The 12009-nt window shown below is 43.5% G+C and overlaps 1 protein-coding gene across 2 annotated transcripts in view; it reads right to left on the bottom strand.

Moving 5' to 3' along the window:
• Positions 1 to 2070: 2070 nt before the first annotated feature.
• LOC147030233 (DNA topoisomerase 2-alpha-like) overlaps positions 2071 to 12009 on the bottom strand; it is a 29590-nt gene continuing 19651 nt past the window's right edge. For both annotated transcript variants that reach the window (XM_085874076.1, XM_085874078.1), the window contains exons 2-6: positions 10592 to 10732; positions 10391 to 10481; positions 4201 to 4264; positions 3886 to 4031; positions 2071 to 2300 (exon numbers count right to left, since the gene is read on the bottom strand). In XM_085874076.1, coding sequence (XP_085730202.1) covers positions 2185 to 2300; positions 3886 to 4031; positions 4201 to 4264; positions 10391 to 10481; positions 10592 to 10732 — 558 coding nt within the window. In that variant the 3' untranslated portion in view covers positions 2071 to 2184. The remainder of the gene's footprint in view (positions 2301 to 3885; positions 4032 to 4200; positions 4265 to 10390; positions 10482 to 10591; positions 10733 to 12009) is intronic.

Here is a 12009-nt window from a genome sequence, read left to right as displayed (position 1 = left end):
GACGGACTTCGAATCCCGCCGCCGCTCGAATCCCTCCGACCCCGAATCCCAAGAGCCAAGGGAAGAAAGCGACGACCAACCCGAGCCGATGCCAACAGCGGCAGAGATGCGGACGGCACTCGCCAAATTGGACAGGGGACTGCAGCTCTCAGGTTTTGCCCATCCCGATTTCCACCACGTGACGGATTCAATAAAGGAACATTCGCGCAATTTCCTCCCAAGCAAGCGACCTTGGAGAGATTCTTTTGAACAATCCCCTTGTCACCGTTTGATAAATCAATGTTTTTGTAGCAAAAAGCAGTGTTTAACGACATTCGCTTTTTGTCTTATCTATCCAGTAGGTGGCTGAAAATAGGTTCCCCGCTTAATAAATCCAGCCGGTTAATAAAGCCAGCCAAACGGCGTGGTCCCATGGTGGATTTATAAAGCAGCGTCGACTGTACAATGTTTCTTGTTACATTTTTTGTGTCAAATTCACATTCTGAGGTAGTCACCATGTGCAGAAGAGGATTTTACATTGCAGACGCTATTTGAGGAGTGGAATTAGTAATTTTCTGATGACGGACGTAATGGCGTCAGCGAATAACCGATGATGTCATGAGGTCCTGACGCCTCTCAGCGGTGACGTCACACGTCGCCATGTAAACGAATGCAAAACGAAAAGTGTTTATTCTGCTTCAGAGTTGAAGTTTGACAATTGCCACTATGTGCGATGCACTCTTACAGGTACCATGTTTCTTTCAGTCCAGGTCACAGTACCGAGAAAAACGTGACGCGACCGCTAGGAGGAGCACAAAATTGATCCTTCAGTATTAATATATATATATATATATATATATATATATATATATATATATATATATATATATATATATATATATATATATATACATACATATCACATCACACATCAGACGCACCTCCTGACTGTTATTGTGAGCATCACCATGGATTATGTCTCACACACGGTAAAACCGCATAATTCGCACAGAACAACTATCCATCTGCCACCCAGACAATTGTTCCTGCTAATGCAAACCATTCAACCAGAAGGCACGTGATGTGATCGGCAGGAAAATCAAAACATGTTGAGTGTGACGTGCACTCCGCTGATCCCCATTGGACACAGTCCACACTAAAGCGTTGCCTCCAACACAGAGGTCTCGGCCCCGTGACTCTGTCAAACAGACATAGATTATATGGTCATAATCAGTTAAACATTAAAAAGAACCTCCAATCTGGATTTCAGCCATATTTGCCCTCATCAGGATGGCATATTGATAAATATCTTGCCACACAAGTTTATTGGAGGTGGGCATACCAGATATTTATTTGTATAGCATCCTGATGAGGGCAAATAAGCCTGAAATCCAGATCGGTGGTTCCATTTGATGTTTAACTGATGATGACCATATCATCTTTGTCTGTTTGACAATCATTGGGTTGAGGCCTCCGAGTTGGAGGAGACGCTTTGGTGTGGGCTGTGTCCAATGGGGATCTGTGGAATGCTCGTCACACTCATATATTATATATATATATATATATATATATATATATATATATATATATATATATATATATATATACACACACATCTTCCCACCCACAGTTTTAATAACCGATTTTGGCTAAATGCAATTTCAAATAGAGCAAAGTCGATGGTAAGCAATCACAAATCCCCATGCTTCCCACCAAAAGCAATTGAAAGATGACAAAGTTCTTCCAAAATTGACCCAAAAATCTAATTTTAAGTTTTAAAAAAAAAAACAACCTTTTGACCAATGACCCCAATGGGGATCGGCGGATATCCCAAATGGGGATAAATCGCCCTGAGGTCAAACCCAAATTTTATTTTGCATATTTCATGCCCTCCCCCAAATGATGATAGCAAAGTCGGTTTCATTTTAAAATGTTTAAAAACGTGCCCGCAATTGCATTTTTCCGGTATTTTACCTTTTGGCCCCACCCCAGGGGGCAGGGCCAAAAATGGCACTGCTCTTGCACATTCATGCCAGGTGTTGATCACAATTACCAAGTTTGGTGAACTTCTGCCCACCCATTTAAGAGTAGACAGCATGACAGACAGACACCGATTAAAACATCCCAACTTATGGACATGTTGATTGAAAGAGGATGATCCACTCCATATTCACAGTTCACACAATAAAACAGCAAAGGGGCAATTCAGCAGACATGTGTTACCTGCTTGAAAACTTTCTTGGATTCTCGACAGGCGGTCTCAACTGTAAACTTGGTACTGAAGATATTGCAGAGTTTTGCACCATATCCATTTCTTCCACCTGTAAACATCAAGAAAGGGAAGAGGTAAAGACAATGGGGAGAACAGTACAATGTGCTGAGGTGAAACAAACTGATTAAGCAACGCATGCTCTGAACATACATCCAAAAATACTGCAACCACAGCCGCAGTTGGCATGGGAACATTACATGTTGGAGATCCCATTTCGGGAAGGACCAATGGGACATTTGTCCAGGGCCCAAACACCAGGGACCCACAAAAAAACACATACGATACATTTATTTATTTATAAAGCCAGTGTTATTCATTCCCTTGTCGACTCAAAGGTAGCACAGCCAGGGACATGGTATATTGGGTCACCTCTGCTATGTAAGGCTCGCAATTCGACTTTCCCCATCCAGTTTTTGATAAATTTGTGTTCAAGTTCCATCAAAATCACTTTATCAATTTGATACCACTATATTAAGCTTTAACTGATAATATAATTACCTCCACCCACCGAAGGTGGACAAAGGTTATGTTTTCACCTCTGTTCGTTTGTGAACAAAATATCTCAAAAAGTTGTGGACGGATTCAGATGAAATTTGGTGGAGAGCTTGGGTATACAACAAGGACGAAATTATTAGATTTTGGTGAAGATCCGAGAATTTTGTGATATTTCACCATCGAGTGATCAGGCTAAAACGATATATATAGCACGACATTTGAAAATGTTATGGATGGAAGAGTTAGTTCGGTGGTTAGAACAAACCGATTAAATTTTAGTTCAGGTCCGAATCCAGATCCGGCCCATCAGTGGGATATAAAACGTAAACTTAATCAGCTTGATGGAGGTAAGGGAAATGAACACAATGAATGCCCCCGTGGGCTATCAATTAAACAAAATCAGTAGGATTTACGTGGGAAAGAATGGCAGGAAAACTCAAGCAGGCTTACAAAATACAATTTAATGGGGAAAGAGACGAAACAAAAACAGACCCTCAGATAGAAGACAATAATTGTGATTCTTCACAAACAGTGGAATAACACCAGCTGAAGTCCCATGCACACAATTATATAATACTGAATCACAGAAGTCTATAGGTTCCCCTTGCCCTCGAGTCATCCACGTTCACACTCCCTAGGTGCCAACCAACCACATGCCACCCCATGCATAGCAACAGTGTCAAAGCCCTTGCAGACAGATTCTACACTGTGGAATGCCAAGCAGCATGGTCCAATGGTGCTTCACTTTGTTTGTTGCCAATTAGTGGCAACAATGCTGGAGGGCCAGAGCTTTTTCCTGTACCTCGGGGCACAATGGGTAAGAGTGGGTTGTCGAAAGGCATGTCGCAACGTGGACGAGGGAGGGCTTCGGATGTTTCCTGCTCACCAGCTCGACATGAGACACTGACAGGCCCAGCCACTAAAGGTTAAAACACCACCTCAAGCGGTGCATGAGCAATCAGGCCAACTCATCCCTGTCCACATGTACTTATTACATACAGGTAAAATGTCTAACGATGTAAACACAAATGGGGGTCCATGCCTTTATTCCAACTACTGAACCCTTCCCTCCCCCTCCTCCTTACCCTCAACCAATGCAACAATACTTCCATTAGGAATAGAAAAAAAACAACACTAACCAGTAACCTTCTTCTCATCGTCATCATAATTGCTGGAGGTGAGCAGATGGCCGAAGATGAGAGCGGGTACAAACAGCTTCTCCACCTTGTGTTCCACAATGGGAATGCCTTTCCCATTGTTCCACACAGAAATCATATTGTTTTCCCTGGAATTCAAGGAAATCAAGAGAGCATCACACGAATAAAACGAAGGGTTTGATTAAAACAATGCCAATGTGTACCAGTCTGCGTAAAAAAAACAAAAAAACATTTAATCAAAGCTGTGCTAAAGGCTTCCTTTATGGCAGCCATGCACAAATCGCACACAATACTTACGGATCGATCGAGAGTCGAATGCAAGTCATATTCTTGTCTCTCTGTTTGTTGTCAGCAGCATTGACTAAGGAAGAAAACACGCTGCTCTAATGGAATCCCAAACATTCTCGATTAATGCAACAAGTAGCTAATGATTCTGCTGATAAAGGATTGGGGGTTCAGTGGGAAGCAGCCACATCCAAATTCAGTACAGAAGATACAAGTTGTTGTAGCTAAGGAGGTGGGAAAGTTTGCCGAAAAGTGAAAAAAAAATGATAAAGTAAAAATATATCGAACCATAAGGGCAATCTTCGATGTCACCACGTCACTAGATAGTATATGCCTCCACCCACATTATACATACTTGTGCCAAGTTTGATTTTAATCCCTGAACCCAGATTCAAAATATTTAATAATTCTGGCTGCCAAATCATGTGTTCAATCAGGTTCAAATATAAAACAGATATTCCACATGACTACTAGATTATAATTGTGAAGTTTCATGTTTATTGATGAAGTGATTCAAGATTTAAAAAATATTTTTGTCAAATCCAATATTGCTGCCAGACCATGTGACTATTAATTATTTGTGAACACCCTGGTATCCCCCAAGGCTTGGTGAAAAAGTGGATGAAGTTTCCCCTCGACCTGTCAGGGCATTCTGGAGATGTTAAAATATTTATTCTTCCAAAACAACAACAAAAAAAGATCATAGCTGCCAAATCATGTGACCGAGGACATCATAGGTGAAGAACTTTTTGTTCTTCATGGATAGGCAATCATACCTGTAAAGTATCGCCTCGATCTGTTTCGCCATTTCGGAGAGGATTTTTGAAGGCTTTTATGTTGAGAACATTATGGCTGCCGAACCACGTGACAGATGACGTAATCATTTTTTCCCCAAACAATTTAGCCCTAGATGACACTCAAATCGTCATACTAATCGGACAAAGCATTTGATGTACGCAATGACAATATAATGAAGCCACCAGACATTTTAAAAAAAGAAAAATCATTTATTTCCCATGGGGAGTACTTGACATGTGCCAAGTTTCAATTTTTTCCAGAGTGGTTTCAGATATACAGACGTCCAAAGATTTTCATTTTTTCCCCAACATAGCTGCCACAACACATGACCTCTGACATCATAATCATTAAACCATTCTACACGAGTAGTCACACCTATGGTGAAAATTTTGTGTCACTCGGATAAGCGGTTGCAGAGAAAACAGAAAATAGCACAGACGGACGTACGTAGGGAAAAGTCAAAAACATAATGCCTCTGGCGACTTCGTCAACGGAGGCATAAAAATATTTAGTAAATTACACAAAGAATCAGACGAAGAAGGAAGTCAGTAATGGAAACCTGCACTTGGCAGATACACATCTTTTTCATTCAACCGTGGACTACCTTCCCAACTGCTGAAAAAACTGACAAGCACAAATGGGATTTTACCACATTATTCATCATTTTTCAGTGCAAATATATACATATTGGTTTTTGTTTCTTCGTCTTGCAACATTAATCAATCAAAGACAAATGGTGATTCAAGCCCTGAGTGCTAAATCTTGTGGTCTCACCCAGCGTCGAAGACCATCTCGCCAGCCTCTCACGCCTCCATTGAGAAATCTGATTCTTACAATACATACGATGACGATCGGTGTGGCACCCCCGAGACATCGTCACTCCTACGTTCATCTGAATTAGCGCTTGGCAGTCTTCGTCAGTCAGCCTTGAGAGTGGCATATTTCCCACAACTCACTAGTTGAAGCCAGCTTACATTTTTCAGTCCCTCGGGCTTTAAATTGCTTCATGTTATTTTCCAACTCTTTAATCAAGGGGCCCTTAATGGTTCAAGTCATGTCCGTGCTTTATGCGTTGGTACGTCACACTTCAGTTAGTTTGGCTTGGAAGTAGTTGACATTGTGGTTGTGTATCTGTCAAAGTGACCTGCGGAGCAAGTGGATAAAAAGACGCTAATTGCAGTGGGAGAAGTCGAATCAGTTGGAAGAAGAGGATGTTGCATGTATGTGAGAGAGAGGGTTTGATTCCAGAGGATTGGAAGATAGGGAAAATTGGGCCAATTCAGAAGGGGAAGGGAAGTATAGAGTACAGTGGCATTATGCTCCCAAGTCATGGTAAGCTGGTAAGCAGGGGGGTAAAAAGGAAAGGTATTCTGGGGAGGATGTTGCACGCGGACGATCTGGCTATTGTGGCAGAGAGTGAGCAGGAGATACTGGGGGGGGGGGGGAGGAGGCATTCGGGAAGCATGGACTGAAGATGAGTATGAAGAAGACTGCAATGATGTGCATCAGGCAGCAGAGTAAATAAATTAATATCAGGTTAGATGGGAAAGAGATAAGGTAGGGGAATACATTTGAATACCTGGGGGAACAGTGATCAGGGATGGTATGTTGGAGGCAGAGGTGAAGAAGATGATTCAGGGGGTGCAAATGTGTGGATGAGGGTGGAGGGATTGATGGCAGACAGAAAAATATTGTCGTGTCTAGGGGGTTTAACCCCGATCTGGATGGATGGCCAAACAGTTCTCCCTTATAGCTGAGAACCTCGGAGATTAATGTGTGTGCGGGAAAGAAATGGTGGTAAAGGACGGAGACACACGGGTTGTACTCAACTCACAATAGATACAGACACAAGCAAATAAAATAGTACAAATAATAATTTCACAACAGTAATAAAATGTGTACAATCACAATAATTCAAATTATAATAATGAAAGAAAAACATGAGGTAAACTAAATCTAAATCCAACTGAGGCACCTCCACGCAGACTTCAATACACACAAGGGAACAGAATAATAAAAGAAAAATTCCTCCTTCATCCCAGCACTAAGCTGTGTGCCCAGGGATGGGCTTCTCAAGCTTGAAGATCACCAAACTGCTGTCACTGCATGAGAAAATGCACTAACTATATATATATATATATATATACATATATGTATGTATGTATGTATGCATGTATAAATAAATAAATAAATAAAGGCGCCAGGTTGCTCCCTGAGCGGGAAGACGTACAGAAGGTAATTCAGAGATGGCACTCGAGGACAGGGCTCATGAACTGTGGTGTAGCTTATTCTCAAGAGCGAATACGCCGACCTTTCCTGTCCCGTACACGGTCTGTTAACAACGATGGCCCACATGACGAAACGACTTCTGAGACCCCGTGATCAGGCCACAAGGCACACTCTTCTGAACTCCTCAGAAACGCACACTCTTCACAGCTCAGCCGAACAGTCAAAGGCTCGCGCCTTGCCCAGCAAGGCCGCAGTTCACACAGCACGAGCACTAGAATCGCGCAGCCTTCGTCGTGCCGAGAGGAGAGCAAAGCGAGATCCTCCATATAGCCACGTTACTCCCTCGTCTCTATCCGTTCAAACCTCGCTCCGCACTCGTGCGTTCCATCCTCGACAATCCGTTCAAACCTCGCTCCGCACTCGTGCGTTCCTTCCTCGACAATCCGTTCAAACCTCGCTCCGCACTGGTGTGTTCCTTCCTCGACTATCCGTTCAACCCTCGCTCCGCACTCGTGCGTTCCTTTTTCAACTGCGAACGGAACAAACAAAGTCCCCAACCCTTGGCTTCTCGCTCCCCCACGTCACACCCATCAATCAGCCTCGGGGGTGTGACTTTGCCCGCCGTCCCCCTTAACCGCTCGCCTACTTGTTCATGTTATAAAAATGCAATTCTACCATTGCCGGTTTGCAATACAAAAACATCGGGAAAAGTCACAGTGGGGCCTTATCATTAATTTCAATCTAATTAACACCACACAAACATGTGGTTACAAGTAACACTTAAGCTCAGTTTCCCTACTTAATTACATCACGATGTCTCCTACTCCTCCTGATGTCATCACGATATATGTCTCTCCAAAAGGACTGTTTAGACCCTCCCACATGTACTTTCTCAACAATGCTCTGTAAGAAAACCTTTCATTCAAGTTTCTAGGTCTCATATCTGCCATGATTTTTCCTGGGAAAGCCACATTTCCAACCTGGCCTCCAAAGCCAGTCGCCGACTGGGAATCCTCTGTCGTGCAAAGTCCTTCCTCGGCCCACCTGAGTTCCTCACCACATACAAAACTTTCATCTGCAGCCTGGTGGAGTACTGCTCTCCCCTGTGGGCCAGTTCTCCTGCCTCACACCTTTCTCGGCTTCACGCTGTGGAAACCAAGGCATTTAGTATCATTGGTATCTCCCGCAACGAGGCTGAGTCTTTGGGCCTCTCACCGCAGGCAGGTCGGTGGTCTGTCTTCTACCATCTCCTGACTGGTCTCACCCACCCACCCCCACTCTGTCTGCGATATGTCCCCATCATATTTCCGCAGGGCACTCAAGGTCCACTAACAACCCCCTTCTGGTAAAACTAGCAAAATCACGAATCACTGCTCACCTTCACTCTTTCATTCCTCTTTTTTTCCCGCCTTTGGAACAAACTCCCTCCCTGTCTTCAATGCCATTCCTCCCCCTCCCCCCCCCCGGTCTTCAGAACAGCAGTTCTCCACCACCTCTTATCTTCACCCGTCCATCTTGTATACCCCACCCCATCCCAGTCCCTTCCACAGATCTCCTAATGTCTCTGTTCCCCACTGTTTTGTGCTTCCCTCTCCCACCCTTCTTGTCTCATGCCCCTCTTGCTGTGCGCCATGTGTTAGCTCTCATATGAGCCTCGACAGTGTATACAAAAACAAAACAAAAAAAAAATCCTACATATACCCCACAAACATAACAATATTAAGGAAATTGTAAGGGAAAGTTGGTCGTCTTGTGTAACGCTAGCCAACTGTTACGGTCTGCGGCACTGACAGAGACAACAGAGGCTTCGGTTTGCAAAAACTGGATCAGGATTGCAGGAGTGAAGAGGGAGGACAGTAGGATGGATGAACTGAGGAAGGAGATTGGTGTACAAATAAGCTTGACAGGGAGATTGGCAAGAAGCCAGCTGGTCATGTGGTGTGGATGAGGGAAGAGAGAATGGCAAAGAAAAGGGATAGGTTGAAGGAGCAAAGTAGGAGGAAAAAAAGAGGTTGCCCACGATTGAGATGGGAAGATTGTGTGAGGATGGATTTTTTTTTTTTAAACAGACAATGTCAAGGCTCATAAAAGAGCTAAAGTAAGGATATCAAGAAGGTGGAGGTGGTTGGAGAGTGGAGTGTGTTGGCTCGGGACAGAGAAGTGGAGGACTATTGTGGTCAAGGAAGGGCAGAAGATTAGATGTTATGTCTTATCGAGGGAAGAGAAGAAGTCCGGCGTCACCGGATGCAGAGCTAAAACCCATGCAGTAATATTTCAACGCTATGATACACAGGGCACCTCCTACAGAGTTTTGCTTATCGTTGGTCTATACAAGATGAGGCTCGGGGTGTGCAAACAAACAAGCTGGTGGGGAGGGGTCTTTTTCATATGGCAAGGTGGAACAGTCCACAACACCATATGGTGACATTCACTCATCAACAGGCAAAATCTTTGTCCAACTTACTAATCCCAATGTTTCATCCATTGTTCAGTTTCACATTAAATGCCGTGCCCATTTGTTACCATCCCTCCATGTACAGAAGTTAAAAAATAAATAATAAATTTTTTAAAACCTCCCAGAACACAAAGAAAAAATATACCATCAGAGATGGGGAATCCCCCACCATTGAATGAAAAAGGTCATACATATTCCAGATAATGAGGGAGGTGAATTGGAAACAAGACACCATTTGGTCATCATCTCAAAAAAGTTCCCCAGGGGTGAGCACCGTAGTAACCAAAAATAATTGAAATCAGATAAGCGGTTTTCCATTTATTACAAAAAACATTTTTTTCAAGATGGCCGCTCCAGTCGGCCATCTTGGATCCGGCCACGCCCAAAATCAATAGGGTTCTTCCTTTTCACGTGGTACATGTGACCCAAATTTCAAATCGATATGGTGAACAAACATTTTTTTCAAGATAGCCGCCCCAGTCGGCCATATTGGATCTGGCCGCGCCCAAAATCAATAGGGTTCTTCCTTTTCACGTGGTACATGTGTGACCCAAATTTCAAATCGATATGGCAAACAGTTTATGAGTTATCGCACTCACAGCTATAAATGTTGACGCCCGGACGGACGGACATCCGGACGACCTGCGAGACAATATCCCCTTCCGCCACGCGGCGGGGGATAAAAAGGCACCCAGTTCACATTAAAAGGTCACAGCTTACCAAGAATCTCGTCAAAAATCTTGTACAAGCCAGGAACAAACGTGACGTCTCTGCAGTTCATACCTACACCTTCATCGTACACCCACATATTCTGATGAGGGGAAACGTACGAATCATGAGAAATAAAACTCAAAGGAGATTCCCAGTCCATGAGCAAGTATCAAACCAACCGTCACTTGCAACAAAACAAAGTGGAATTACCTGGGTGACTGGCTCCACAGAGCCAATGTAGCTGTCTGGCCGAAGCAGGATGTGCTCCAGTTGCGTTTTTTTTTGGTAGATTCGTTCCACTGACAGCCGTTTGGTATCTTTAACGGTGGTCTTCAGATTGGAGTTTTTCGGCTGCAAAACAAAGCTATGGTCAAAGGGGAAAGGGTCGAGGTTGCACAATAAGCGACGTAAGGGAGAAGGCCTTTGTTCATGAGGAAGGTCAATCACACAGGGGTCACAATCAGTCATTAGTTGTTTGTAAAAGGAGCAATGGTTTGTAGCAGCTTGTCAGACAGGGGTCATGGTTTAGATGTTTGTCAGACAGGGGTCTTGGTCATAAAAGTCATGATTAGGCGTTACAAGGCCTTGTGTGCCCCATAGGGGCCATGATTGATTATACACAAGAAACCTGGACACGGGAAGCCATTTAGTTCATGATACATGTACGCCACATCAATTCAATCTAACAGATTATAAACTTAAATTCACCGGGGAGGGGTGGAGTGGAGATGAGAACATTGGGGCAAGATGTTACAAAGATGTTTTGAACACATACTAGTGGGGGATGCTTGTGGTCTACAAGCAGATTAATAAATTGAGTGAGCAGTACGAGCTCTATTTTGGTGAAGTCCAAGATCAATTTTTTGTTTACGTATGATTATTTTCTTCTTCTTTCTCTGGAATTGTGGCTGAGTTGCATCAGCATGACAATTTTCAACTTTCTCGTCCACCAGGAAAACACCAAATATTTATATCTATCGGTGAGTGAGTTCGGCGAGTTCAAAAAAAATAAAATAAAAACTTTATTCAATATACAGTAATGCCCCGTTTATCGCGGGGGTTACGTTCCTGATATTTCGTCCTGAATGTACCGGACCGAAGATTCATTGATGCCGTAATGGCAGCCTACAGCAGCGAAGCTTCTCCCTTGCTTTAACATGTCGAGAAGTTGCACTTTTTCTACGATGGTTAGCATCTTCCTCTGCCACTTAGGTTCAGTGCCAGATACCTTAGAAGGTGCAGAACGTTTAGGCGGCACTGTAGGGGTTGAAATAAATTAAAAACTTTCACGGATAATTCTCACAAACACAACAACGCAGAGTAACACTACGAGTAGCGATCGCACGTCGATGTGAAATTGACAAGGCGAGATGCTGAATGCATGCTATGCGCGGGAGATGCAGAGAATGATGCTACGGTCGCTGAGCCAATCAGAACCCAGGATAAAGAACACCATGCACTGGTTGGTCGCCTCCCATCAATCAGCCAATAGCGTGCCGTGTACGATCTCACGTGGGTAAACTAGCGCAAGTGGAAGTGGCCGCATCTGCGTTTTCCATATGCACGACTTTGTCTGATCTTCTACTGTACACTATGTACAGTATTTTATTTCTTGTAATATGTTTTAA

The sequence above is a fragment of the Eptatretus burgeri genome, chromosome 3 (assembly GCF_056783735.1).
Source record: "Eptatretus burgeri isolate ZD-2024b chromosome 3, Ebu_testis_v1, whole genome shotgun sequence".
In the NCBI taxonomy this organism is placed as follows: Eukaryota; Metazoa; Chordata; class Myxini; order Myxiniformes; family Myxinidae; genus Eptatretus; species Eptatretus burgeri.
Note: the sequence above shows the minus strand (reverse complement) of the source record. Positions and strands in the feature narration are given on the sequence as shown.